At 43.4% G+C, this 14569-nt stretch overlaps 1 protein-coding gene across 6 annotated transcripts in view; it reads right to left on the minus strand.

Moving 5' to 3' along the window:
• Positions 1-14569, minus strand: part of asb3 (ankyrin repeat and SOCS box containing 3) — a 90694-nt gene that overhangs the window by 20234 nt on the left and 55891 nt on the right. For all 6 annotated transcript variants that reach the window (XR_010963665.1, XM_067988983.1, XM_067988984.1 and 3 more), the window contains exon 8: positions 8938-9189. Coding sequence is in view for 5 of the 6 variants with exons in the window: in XM_067988983.1 (XP_067845084.1) it covers positions 8938-9189 (252 nt within the window). In the remaining variant the exon portion in view is untranslated. The remainder of the gene's footprint in view (positions 1-8937; positions 9190-14569) is intronic.

Here is a 14569-nt window from a genome sequence, read left to right on the forward strand (position 1 = left end):
GCAGTGCCCAGAACTGGACACAATATTCTAGTTGTGGCCAAACCAGTGTTTTATAAAGGTTCATCATGACTTCCATACTTTTGTACTCTATGCCTCTATTTATAAAGCCCAGGATCCTCTATGCTTTTTTAAACCGCTTTCTCAACCTGCCTTGCCACCTCCAACGATTTGTGCACTTATACCCCCAGATCTCTCTGTTCCTATACCCCTTTTAGAGTTGTGCCCTCTGGTTTACATTGCCTCTCCTCGTTCTTCCGACTGAAATGCATCACTGCCCATTTTTCTGCATTAAATTTCATCTGCCACATTTTTGCCCATGCCACCAGCCTGTCTACAGCCTCTTGAATTCTATCACTGTTTAAAACCCTTCCAAGTTTTGTGTCATCTGTAAATTTTGAAATTGTGCCCCATACACCCAAGTCCAAGTCATTCATGGTGTATCAAGAAATGCAGTGGTCCCAGCATTGACCCCTGGGGAACACTACTGTACACTTCCCTCCAGTCCGAAAAACAACCGTTCACCACTACTCTCTGTTCCCTGTCCCGTAGCCAATTCTGTATTCATGTTGCTACTGCCCCCTTTATTCCATAGGCCGCAATCTTGATGATAAGCCTACCATGCGGCACTTTATCAAATGCCTTTTGAAAGTCCATATACACCACATCAACTGCATTGTCCTCATCTACCTTCTCTGCTGCCTCATCAAAAAACTATCAGGTTAGTTATACACGATTTGCCTTTAACAAATCCATGCTGACTTTCCCTAATCAATTCACCCTTGTCCAATGACTGTTAATTCTGTCCAGGATTATAGTTTCTAAAAGTTTCCCCACCACAGAGGTTAAACTGACTGGCCTATAGTTGCTGGGTTTATCCTTACACCCTTTTTTGAACAAGGGTGTAACATTTGCAATTCTCCAGTCCTCTGGCACCACCCCCGTATCTACGGATGTTTGGAAGATTATGGCCAGTACCTCCACAATTTCCACCCGTACTTCCCTCAGCAACCTAGGACGCATCCCATCTGGATTGGGTGACTTATCTACTTTAAGTTCAGCCAGCCTTTCCAGTACCTCCACTTCATCAATTTTTAATCCATCCAGTATCTCAAATATATCTTCCTTTACTGAGACTCTGGCGGCATCTTCTTCCTTGGTAGAGACAGATGCAATTAGTACCTTATTTACCTCATTTAGTACCTCCGCCATCCCCTCTGCCTCCATGAGTAGATCTCCTTTATGGTCCCTAATCGGCCCCATCCCTCCTCTTACTACCCGTTTACTGTTTACATGCCTGTAGAAGACTTTTGGATTCCCTTTTATGTTGGCCACCAGTCTATTCTCATACTCTCTCTTCGCCTCTCTTATTTCCTTTTTCACTTCGCCTCTGAACTTTTTATGTTCTGCCTGGTTCTTCATTTGGGTTATCAAACCGACAACTGTCTTAAGCCCCTTTTTTCTGTTTCAACTTACTCACTCTCTTTTATCATTCAGGGAGCTCTGGCTTTAGTTGCCCTAACTTTCTGCCTCGTGGGAATGTGCCTAAACTGTACCCGAACCATGTCCTCCTTAAAGGCCGCCCACTATTCAATTACAGTTTGCCTGCCAATTTTTGATTCCCATTTACCCAGGCCAGATCTGTTCTCATCCCACTGAAATTGGCCCTCCTCCAATTGAGTATTTTTTACTTTAGTGTGGTCTGTATCCTTTTCTTGGGGAAAAACCAACTGTGGCTTTGAATGCAGAATGTTCATTTTTTAAAAAAAAATTGTTCATGGGATGTGGGCGTAGCTGGCAAGGGCAGCATTTATTGCCCATCCCTAATGGCCCTTGAGAAGGTGTTGGTGAGCCACCTTCTTGAACTGCTGCACTCCGTGTGGTGAAGGTTCTCCCACAGTGCTGTTATTAGGTAGAGAGTTCCAGGATTTTGACCCAGCAACGATGAAGGAACGGCGATATATTTCCAAGTCGGGATGGTGTGACTTGGACGGGAATGTGCAGGTGGTGTTGTTCCCATGTGCCTGCTGCCCTTGTCCTTCCAGGTGGTAGAGGTCACGGGTTTGGGAGGTGCTGTCGAAGAAGCCTTGGCGAGTTGCTGCAGTGCATCCTGAGGATTGTACACACTGCAGCCAGTGTGCCGGTGGTGAAGGGAGTGAACATTTCGGGTGGTGGATGGCAGACTGCTTTGTCCTGGATGGACTCGAGCTTCGAGTGTTGTTGGAGCTGCACTCATCCAGGCAAGTGGAGAATATTCCATCACACTCCTGACTTGTGCCTTGTAGATGGTGGAAAGGTTTTCGGGAGTCAGGAGGCGAGTCACTTGCCGCAGAATACCCAGCCTCTGACCTGCTCTTGTAGCCACAGTATTTATGTGGCTGGTCCAGTTAAGTTTCTGGTCAATGGTAACCCCCAGGATATTGATAGCGATAGTAATGCCGTTGAATGTCATGGGGAGGTGGTTAGACTTTTTTGTTGGAGATGGTCATTGCCTGGCCCTTGTCTGGCACAATTGTTACTTGCTACTTATCAGCCCAAGCCTAGATGTTGTCCAGGTCTTGCTGCATGCAGGCATGGACTGCTTCATTATCTGAGGGGTTACGAATGGAACTGAACATTGTGCAATCATCAGCGGACATCCCCATTTCCGACCTTATGATGGAGGGAAGGTCATTGATGAAGCAGCTGAAGATGGTTGGACTAAGGACACTGCCCTGAGGAACTCCTGCAGCAATGTCCTGGAGCTGAGATGATTGGCCTCCAACAACCACTACCATCTTCCTTTGCACTAGTTATGACCCCAGACACTGGAGAGTTTCCTCCCTATTCCCATTGACTTCAATTTTACTTGGGCTCCTTGGTGCCACACTCGGTCAAATGCTGCCTTGACGTCAAGGGCAGTCACTTTCACCTCACCTCTGCAATTCTGCTCTTTTGTCCATGTTTGGACCAAGGCTGTAATTAGGTCTGGAGCAGAGTGGTCCTGGTGGAACCCAAACTGAGCATTGGTGAGCAGGTTATTGGTGAGTGAGTGCCGCTTGATAGCACTGTCGACGACACCTTCCATCACTTTGCTAATGATTGAGAGTAGACTGATGGGGCCTTAATTGGCCGGATTGGATTTGTCCTGCTTTTTGCGGACAGGACATACCTGGCCAATTTTCCACATTGTCGGGTTGATGCCAGTGTTGTAGCTGTACTGGAACAGTTTGGCTAGAGGCGCAGCTAGTTCTGGAGCACAAGTCTTCAGTACTACAGCCGGGATGTTGGCGGGGCCCATAGCCTTTGTTGTATCCAATGCACTCAGCCGTTTCTTGATATCACGTGAAGTGAATCGAATTGGCTAAAGACTGGCTTCTGTGATGGTGTGGATATCGGGAGGAGGCGGGGATAGATCATCCACTCAGCACTTCTGGCTGAAGATGGTTGCAAATGCTTCAGCCTTGTCTTTTGCACTCACGTGCTGGACTCTGCCTCATTGAGGATGGGGATGTTTACAGAGCCTCCTCCTCTCGTTAGTTGTTTAATTGTCCACCACCATTCACGACTGGATGTGGCAGGACTGCAGAGCTTTGATCTGATCCGTTGGTTGTGGAATCGCTTAGCTCTGTCCATAGCATGTTGCTTCTGCTGTTTAACATGCATGTAGTCCTATGTTGTAGCTTCACCAGGTGGGCACCTCATTTTTAGGTACACCTGTTGCTGCTCCTGGCATGCTCTTCTACACTCCTCATTGAACCAGGGTTGGTCCCCTGGCTTGGTTGTAATGATAGAGTGAGGAATATGCCTGAACATGAGGTTACAGATTGTGCTGGAATACAATTCTGCTGCTGATGATGGCCCACAGCGCCTCATGGATGCCCAGTTTTGAGCTGCTAGATCTGTTTTGAATCTATCCCATTTTACATGGTGGTAGTGCCACACAACACGTTGGATGGTGTCCTCAGTGTGAAGACGGGACTTCATCTCCACAAGGAGTGTGCGGTGTTCACTCCTACCAATACTGTCATGGACAGATGCGTCTGCGTCAGGTAGATTGGTGAGGACGAGGTCAAGTCGGTTTTTTCCTCACGTTAGTTCGCTCACCACGTCGCAGGCCCAGTCTGGCAACTATGTCCTTCAGGACTCGGCCAGCTCGGTCAGTAGTGGTGCTACCGAGCCACTCTTGGTAATGGACATTGAAGTCCCCCACCCAGAGTACATTCTGCGCCCTTGCTACTCTCAGTGCTTCCTCCAAGTGGTGTTCAACATGGAGGAGGACTGATTCATCAGCTGAGGGAGGGCGGTAGGTGGTAATCAGCAGGAGGTTTCCTTGCCCATGTTTGACCAGTTGCCATGAGATTTCATGGGGTCTGCAGTCAATGTTGAGGACTCCCAGGGCCACTCCCTCCTGACTGTATACCACTGTACCGCCACCTCTGGTTGGTCTGTCCTGCCGATGGGACGGGACAGGACATACCCAGGGATGGTAATGGAAGAGTCTGGGACGTTGGTAGAAAGGTATGATTCTGAGAGTATGGCTGTGTCAGGCTGTTGCTTGACTAGTCTGCGGGACAGCTCTCCCAATTTTGGCACAAGTCCCTAGATGTTGGTGAGGAGGACTTTGCAGGGTCGACTGGGCTTGGTTTGTCTTTGTCATGTCCGATGCCTAGTGGTCCGTCTGGTTTTATTCTTATTATGACTTTTTTTAGCGAGATTGTACAACTGATGGCTTGCTAGGCCATTTCAGAGGGCGATTAAGAGTCAACCACATTGCTGTGGGTCTGGAGTCAATTATAGGCCAGACCAGGTAACGACAGCAGGTTTTCTTCCCTAAAGGACACTCGTGAACCAGATGGGTTTTTACGACAATCCGGTAGTTTCATGGCCACCATTACTGATACTAATTTTTTAAAAATTCATGACTCCAGATTATTAGTCCAGGCTACTGGATTACCCCCAATCCAGTAACACAACCACTATGCTACCGTTTGTGCAAACAGGAACGGAAAAGATCAAGAGGACAAAACAATTCATGTCACAACATCTCCGAGGGAGGACATTCTAACTTTTCCCAAGACCACGGCACCAACTCAGCCTACTTATGCATTATGTAGCAATGAATAATATATTTGAATCGAATACTTTAGTAAAAAGTTACAATCATAGGTGTTATTGTTTAAAAAACAGCCTACAAATTCTGTGCCTAAATTTGAGCTTCTTTTGCCTAAAAAGCTAATGTTAAAAGAGCTCAAATAGACAGCAGTAAAATATATGTTCCAGTTATATCAGTAATATGCTGCTGGCCTTTTGTGTTGAGCTAAATAATCAGTCATACTGATGCTTGAAAAAATAAGGAAATGAGTTTCCTAGTGATGGATTATATTACATTGCACTAATTCACACAACGGTAGACTTGCCTTACTATTGGGGACAGGTAGATTTACCACTGGACAACACATCAGTAACAAACAAACTCAATGATTACATTTTATGATGATAAAAATGCCTCTAAAATCATGAACCAGTGACAAATAATCAACCAAATACATGGTTGGCATTTACTTTCGATTAATGTGCTGCTTTATTTCACCATGAATAAAATTACCTCTAAATTGGAAGTTCTAAAAGTCAGATTTGTAACGTACAACCTTCCTAATAAAAACTTACCATTGGAAGAAAGTAAAAATGAAAAGATTTGAATTTCAATTAGATGGTAATATTTATTTTAGCCATTACTCATTTGAGCTAAATATCTATTATGTTTTTGGGTCTAAACATGATTAGCTGAAGAGTCATCATATGCAAGAAAGCAGTTTTCACTACTGATAATAGGCAGGAGCAAGTATGTGTCTTTAATGAATGATGTCAGTAGAGAATAGATCAGTGTGTTATCTCTCCTGTCCTAAAGCACAAGTTATAGCCTCTCAAAGCAAGCAAAAACATTTCCTATTTTTGAAATAAATTTAGCTCAAAAATGTATAATAAAATAACTATTAACTGCAGCTTTCAAAACAAGGTTGGTAAGCAATTGCCCTCAAGTTACAGAAGCACAACATAGGCTTAAGCCTTGAACCCTGGCCTTTGCAGCACTCTCTCAATCATTCCTAGAACCACTACCACAATAGTTTACTGGCGCAGCTCTCAATTGCTGTAAATATTTGTATAATTTAAAGCAGATTTGTATAAAATAACCATAGCACAGGATTAGGCTATACTTATATCATTTGTTTTATGCAATTGCTAAAATATTCCATCAGTGAAGCTCCACAAGTGCAGGTACATAGAAACCACTGTAATTTCACACCGAACAATAAAATAGTATACATTTTTCCCCTTAACTGTTACAATGCAAGCTGTTAATTTAGTTTGTAAATAAAAATAATTTTCCCCATCTTTTCATATGCTTTAGCTAGTTTTGACCTCCCTAACATAACGTATACCTCTGGGCCTGCCATCTCAAGCTGCTTTTGAGGCAGTTGCTTCTGGACTTGGTGGGACCATCAAGTTGGAGCTTGGAGCAGGCATTTTATTAAAGTTCTTTTTATGCAATGTCCCAAGCTGACCCATGTCAATCCAAGGTTGTTCAAAGACATTTGGAATTATTCCTTGGTATTCCTTGCGGTCTGAGAACTAATCTTCTATCTTCCTTTGTGCATGGGGTGGAGAAGTAAATATTGAATTTGGAATACTGGACAACAGTAGTTCAAACTATCTGGGATTTATACCTTCATTGTATCTTTGTATTCTTTGATAACTTAATAAATAAATAAATTATTTTCCCTTTATTTTTAAAAAGCAGAACAAAGTAGACAGATTAGTGGGCTAGTTTCCTCCATGCGCTATTTTTACTGTAAGACATTAAAATTCTGTTTTTGCCATTTTAATGCAGTCATTATCCCATCTATTTTGATGGGTTAATGACTGCATTAAAACAGCACAGATAAAGTTTTTAACATGAACAGATTAATCAGTGTGCTAAAAAATGAAAGTCCAATCTAAGGATATAAAAAGGCGACTAGTTTGTGGAGAAATTGTTCTGCATAGTTTTGCATGGAAAACAGGTGGTACAAAGTTCAAGTCAGAGTATCAAATTTGAGGCACTGAGATAGTAGCACACTTGTAATTCAATGAGCAGAATTACATTTTATCACCTGATTTTGGTTCAATACAAGATTCTTAACAGAAATCCTAGATAGATTGAAATACACAACAGCATTCTTTAAATGCTGGAAGCTTGAAAATTGAACATTGCTACCTGCCCTCTACAGTGCTCCTGGCTGGAGTTTTTTGTAAGAAAATGCTGAGGAATTTTTTTACGATGTGCACTACATATACATGTTCCTTTGATGGTGATTCTGCCTACATCGTGCTCCAGCTAACTAGCACTGTTTAATCTTCTAATGACAAAGATTATTTAATGGTCATGAAAAATATAGCCCCAACTGAAAAATATAGCCCCAACTGGTTTTTACAGGTGGATTAAGATGAAGTAGCTGAAAACCCTTTCTGGAGGAGGTCATGAAAGTAGCAGACAAGGCCTCCACTCCAGGTAGATTGAAAATCACCCTAAATGTTCTCAGGACTTGGGCAAACTGCTGGAATGAAAGGGGTGCGAAAGGATAGGCAGGAGAGTGGGAAATCAGGCAGAACTCAAATACCGGTCTCTGTCTCAAAGATCTGAGGCTGGGAACTCCTGCTGGAACCAGGGGCAGGTTAATGTCTGTCCACCTCATTGAAGGCCTGGCATCAAGATGGAGGTAGGGCAGGGCGTGTCACCTACCATAATTCCTGCTGCTCCTCCCTCCTGCTCCAAGGAACCTGGACGTCCGCAAGATAACAGCATCCAGGTCAATTAAGGGACATTAGTAGAGCCCACAGGCATGTCCCCCTAGCCTGGAACACCAGAATGTTACAGGCTGACACAATTAAATCATCCCACTTGGGGCTGATTTCCAGAGTTTTTGGCATCTTCACTGACTTCTCCCATGAATGGCTATGCTAGGCCATCTTTTACACCATACTTTCCAGTGGGCATCCAACATGCACCCATACTGGCATGGGCACTTGCCTGGTTTATTAGAATAATCTGACATTGGATATTCCAGCAGGGTCAGGGTCAAGCAGGGTATAAATCCTGCTCTGCCATAGTTACTGTATGGAGTGGTAATGAGGAATTTTGGCCCTGGGATTTTTTTTTTGCAAGCTTCTCATTAGCAAACTATTCCTCTCTTTTTCATTAACAGCATCTCAGGAATATAAAACTTTAGACTTGAGTTTTGATTCTTCGCTGCATTTTATTTTTTTGCCAATTACTTCTGTTAATGTTTTTATTCTTTTATGTCATTTTACAGACATCAAAAGAATTATTTAAAATAAAAAATACACAGTGTTGCAGGCGAACCTCTGCATAAGTTAGATTTTCGTGAGGCTTGTATTTAGAGGTTGGGGTTGAAAAATAAGTTTACAAGTAACGCTACCCATTCCAATGGGACAAATGTAAAGGTCAGATATTGGAATGTGAATGCTGCTTTAATTAGAAAATGTTACTGATCGAAAAAACTAACTGGCAACATTTAGAAATGTATTAGTATTTTGTTGGAATGCAACATTAAACCCCTGCTTAGTACAATATTAACATGCCCATTAAAGAGTTAATTCCATATGTAAATTGCCATTTGGCATCAATTCTACACTCTGGCATACATAGTATTTTAATCACTCCCCGTGGAATACTGGCCTGTTCTCTACAATTAGACTTGGGTGCGACATCTATTACCAAATGAAACTTGTAGATAATGAAACAGTGCGTGCTCAAGCTCATTAGTTAAATACAACAAAGTGGGCTGGAATGACAACATTTCAACCAAAGTGTCTATTTTCTGTATTGCTATTTTAACTATAAAGAAAATACATTTGTAACTTATTGTACAATAAGTTGTCTCTGAACTTGTTACTTACCAAGTTTCACCAAGCAGATCCACAGGATTCAATCCAGCCAATAACAGGTGAGGTAACCACTGCTTATATTGGCGTTCTGCTAATAATCCATACTTTGCAATGTCAGCCAAATGACTGCCTGATGGTAATAAGTAACCCTGGTCCAGAAGAAACTGCAGCAAATGGAAGCTCTGATATTGCAGACAATAACAATAATGGAGACCTGTCACAACAGCTCCAGCTTTAAGGAGGATGTAAACGATTGCAGAAAATCTGGGGAATAAGATAAATAAGAAAAATTAGTCTGGCTCCCTGAACCATATAGCAGAGGTTGATTTTTTAGGGACATAATAACATGCAATAATCTTCATACTTTTATAAGTTAAGCTTTTTTCCAAGCTTGATTAAAAATGAATAACTGTGTGCACATACAATCATTTTACATATACATATCAAACTAAACAAATGGCACAACTAGCCTGTTTTGCCAGCTGCTATGGTATAGCTTATGGCATCTGTCTGGAACACATGTATAAAAAAATGTTCCTTTTAATTTTGTCTCTGCAACAGGGAAAAATGACACTGGTGCAAACTGTTCAATATCTTTATCAATATATCAAAAACCATTAACTTTGACAATATATAATCCTTCAGCTCACATGGGGAGCATACTGCAAACGACTGCTAATCAAAACTCAATTATAAATGCAAAATACATTAATTGAAAGATAAATTGCCCCTATAACAAACATTAAATGCTGTTATTACAAAACTTGGAAGTTAGATTTTGTGATGCCCTTGAAGAAAATATCAAAGAAATAAAGTTACATTTGCAAATGAGAGAACAGATTTCCTCTATTTTGACTTGTATGTGGTTTATTTCTGAAACATTTCTGTTATATACACTTACTGGACATGTATAAATAATAAAGATTAAACTATTGGCAGGATAATGGCTTCTTCATTCCCTTAATTAGTAGCATATAGAAATTTGAATTTTTCCATTACTGCCTCTTCTTGGATGGTGGTCAAAATCATTTCCAATTCTGATAGAAATATTATTTTACATGTCATTCAAGAATAGGTGGGCAGGTCTTCAATTTTGGATGGGCAAAGTTGAAAACAATTCTGGGTTTTTGATGGTCTAAACTTCAATAGAGAGCAGAACCAAATCAGAAAAATTGCAGACCACCCAAAGTTCACTGGAGCCAAATTCTAATTCAAATGCAAAGCTGAAACCGAAGCAAAGTGTCAAATGTTATTCTCTATGAGTTCTTTTTCCCCCACCTCATTTCATTTATGCAGAAGTGACCTGTTCAATCTACACTTTTGAACTTTGGTAATGCTTGCTTATTTTTCAGTTACAAAAACTTTAAAATCTAGAACTGTTACTTTATGAGGCATGTTTCAAAAGTGATAAATTGACTTTTCTTTTATTCTTAGATGAGTCAAAGTAAATTTGATATAATCACAGAAAAATCCACTTTCTGCTGAGTTTTTTTCTTAAAATACAAAATGTGGCTGCATGTACTTGGGTGGTAAAATGAAGAAATTTAAGCCATTTAGTATATTCTCATTTTCTTAATGAAGAGGTGTGATAAAAATGTAGTGCAACAGTAATGAAATCACCATTTTAATTAAATCTCTTCAATCAAAATTACTTGTTCTTAGGCAGAATATTCTACTACGCTCTAACAAATTAAATTCAAAGAACAACAATATTAATGGTAATGCACAATTTATTATAAAGACTATTACAAACTCAGAAGGCGTAAACTATTTTTCAACAAAACAGTTTCTCAGTCTCATAATCGCACATTTCAGTTTTTTTTATTCATTCATGGGACGTGGGTGTCGCTGTCAAGGGCAGCATTTATTGCCCATCCCAAATTGCCCTTGAGAAGGTGGTGGTGAGCCACCTTCTTGAGCCGCTGCAGTGCATGTGGTAAAGGTTCTCCCACACTGCTGTTAGGTAGGGAGCTCCAGGATTTTGACCCAGCGACAATGAAGGAACGGCAATATATTTCCAAGTTAGGATGTTGTGTGACTTGGAGGGGAATGTGCAGGGGGTGGAGTTCCCATGCACCTGCTGCCCTTATCCTTCCAGGTGGTGGAAGTTGCGGGTTTGGGGGATGCTATCGAAGAAGCCTTGGCGAGTTGCTGCAGTGCGTCTTGCAGATGGTACACACTGTAGCCATGGTGTGCCAGTGGTGGATGGGGTGCCATTCAAGCAGGCTGCTTTGTCCTGGATGGTGTCAAGCTTCTTGAGTGTTGTTGGAGCTGCACTCATCCAGGCAAGTGAAGAGTATTCCATCCCACTCCTGACTTGTGCCTTGTAGATGGTGAAAAGGCTTTGGGGAGTCAGGAGGTGAGTCACTCGCCACAGAATACCCAGCCTCAGATCTGCTCTTGTAGCCACAGTATTTATGTGGCTGGTCCAGTTTAGTTTCTGGTCAATGGTGACCCCCAGGATGTTGATGGTGGGGGATTCGACAATGGTAATGTCACTGAATGTCATGGGGAGGTGGTTAGACTCTCTCTCGTTGGAGATAGTCATTGCCTGGCACGAATGTTACTTGCCACTTATCAGCCCAAGCCTGGATGTTGTCCAGGTCTTGCTGCATGCGGGCACAGTCTACTTCATTATCTGAGGGGTTGCGAATGGAACTGAACACTGTGCAATCATCAGCAAACATCCCCACTTCTGACCTTATGATGGAGGGAAGGTCATTGATGAAGCAGCTGAAAATGGTTGGGCATAGGACACTGCCCTGAGGAACTCCTGCAGCGATGTCCTGGGGCTGAAATGATTGGCCTCCAACAACCACTACCATCTTCCTTTGTGCTAGGTATGACTCCAGCCACTGGTTTAGACCAGTTTGCAACCAAACACTCCCTTCTTCCATCCCTCCTACTTACTGCTATGCAATTATTATTTTTTGAAATTTTTCACTAGCTTTCCATGGGAAGGAACTTGGTATTATTGATATTAAAAATGTTACCTTTAAATTAAATACAGCTAGCCCTCAAGGAATTAAAGTCATCACAGCAGCCAGAGGATGGGGAGGAATGTGTATTAGAGCTAGAAGGACTAGTTTGTAGAATGTTGCTACTCACATACCACTTTAAACTGAGACAATAAGAGTCAATTGACTCATACCCCAGACTCACTGGGCTGGATTTTTCACAATGGACTGGATTTACTGCTGGAAGTGCACTATTACTGTTCTTAAACCCACCGAGTCCTAAAGGACATAGCTGCTAGAGTGGGCCTGTGGCAAGTAGTGAGCGAACCAACACGAGGGAAAAACTTACTTGACCTCGTCCTCACCAATCTACCTGTCCCAAATGCATCTGTCCATGACAGTATTGGTAGGAGTGACCACCGCAAAGTCCTCGTGGAGACGAAGTCCCATCTTCGCACTGAGGACACCATCCAACGTGTTGTGTGGCACTACCACCGTTCGAAATGGGATAGATTCAGAACAGATCTAGCAGCTCAAAACTGGGTATCCATGAGGCACTGTGGGCCATCAGCAGCAGCAGAATTGTATTCCAGCACCTCATGTAACCTCATGGCCCGGCATATTCCTCACTCTACCATTACCAACAAACCAGGGGATCAACCCTGGTTCAATGAGGAGTGTAGAAGAGCATGCCAGAAGCAGCACCAGACGTACCTAAAAATGAGATGTCCACCTGGTGAAGCTACAACATGCATGCTAAACAGCGGAAGCAACATGCCATAGACAGAGCTAAGCGATTCCACAACCAACTGATCAGGTCAAAGCTCTGCAGTCCTGCCACATCCAGTCGTGAATGGTGGTGGACAATTAAACAACTAACGGGAGGAGGCGGCTCTGTAAACATCCCCATCCTCAATGATGGCGGAGTCCAGCACGTGAGTGCAAAAGACAAGGCTGAAGCATTTGCAACCATCTTCAGCCAGAAGTGCCGAATGGTTGATCCATCTCGGCCTCCTCCCAACATCCCCACCATCACAGAAGCCAGTCTTCAGCCAATTCGATTCACTCCACATGATATCAAGGAACGGCTAAATGCACTAGATACAGCAAAGGCTATGGGCCCCGACAACATCCCGGGCTGTAGTGCTGAAGACTTGTGCTCCAGAACTAGCTGCGCCTCTACCAAGCTGTTCCAGTACAGCTACAACACTGGCATCTACCCGACAATGTGGAAAATTGCCCAGGTATGTCCTGTCCACAAAAAGCAGGACAAATCCAATCCGGCCAATTACCGCCCACATCAGTCTACTCTCAATCATCAGCAAAGTGATGGAAGGTGTCATCGACAGTGCTATCAAGCGGCACTTATTCACCAATAACCTGCTCACCAATGCTCAGTTTGGGTTCCGCCAGGACCACTCGGCTTCAGACCTCATTACAGCCTTGGTCCAAACATGGACAAAAGAGCTGAATTCCAGAGGTGAGGTGAGAGTGACTGCCCTTGACATCAAGGCAGCATTTGACAGAGTGTGGCACCAAGGAGCCCTAGTAAAATTGAAGCCAGTGGCTGGAGTCATACCTAGCACAAAGGAAGATGGTAGCGGTTGTTGGAGGCCAATCATTTCAGCCCCAGGGCATTGCTGCAGGGGTTCCTCAGGGCAGTGTCTTAGGCCCAACCATCTTCAGCTGCTTCATCAATGACCTTCCCTCCATCATAAGGTCAGAAATGGGGATGTTCGCTGATGATTGCACAGTGTTCAGTTCCATTCGCAACCCCTCAAATAATGAAGCAGTCCGAGCTTGCATGCAGCAAGACCTGGATAACATCCAGGCTTGGGCTCATAAGTGGCAAGTAACATTCGCGCAAGCCAAGTGCCAGGCAATCACCATCTTCAACAAGAGAGAGTCTAACCACCTCCCCTTGACATTCAATGGCATTACCATCGCCGAATCCCCCACCATCAACATACTGGGGGTCACCATTGACCAGAAACTTAACTGGACCAGCCATATAAATACTGTGGCTACAAGAGCAGGTCAGAGGCTGGGTATTCTGCGGCGAGTGACTCACCTCCTGACTCCCCAAAGCCTTTCCGCCATCTACAAGGCACAAATCAGGAGAGCCTGGATGAGTGCAGCTCCAACAACACTCAAGAAGCTTGACACCATCCAGGTCAAAGCAACCCGGTTGATTGGCAACCCATCCACCACCCTAAACATTCACTCCCTTCACCACCGGCGCATAGTGGCTGCAGTGTGTACCATCCACAGGATGCACCGCAGCAACTCGCCAAGGCTTCTTCGACAGCACCTCCCAAACCCACGACCTCTACCACCTAGGACAACAGCAGCAGGTACATGAGAACAACACCACCTGCACATTCCCCTCCAAGTCACACACCACCCCGATTTGGAAATATATCGCCGTTCCTTCATCGTCGCTGGGTCAAAATCCTGGAACTCCCTTCCTAACAGCACTGTGGGAGAACCTTCACCACATGGACTGCAGCGGTTCAAGGCGGCGGCTCACCACCACCTTCTCAAGGGCAATTAGGGATGGGCAATAAATACCGGCCTCGCCAGCGACGCCCACATCCCATAAACGAATAAATAAAGTTATACAGCAGAGAAAAGACCCAATTGTTCTCAGTGAACCTTCATTGTATACTTATAAAGGGCTACAGGTG

Source organism: Heptranchias perlo, chromosome 8, assembly GCF_035084215.1.
Source record: "Heptranchias perlo isolate sHepPer1 chromosome 8, sHepPer1.hap1, whole genome shotgun sequence".
In the NCBI taxonomy this organism is placed as follows: domain Eukaryota; kingdom Metazoa; phylum Chordata; class Chondrichthyes; order Hexanchiformes; family Hexanchidae; genus Heptranchias; species Heptranchias perlo.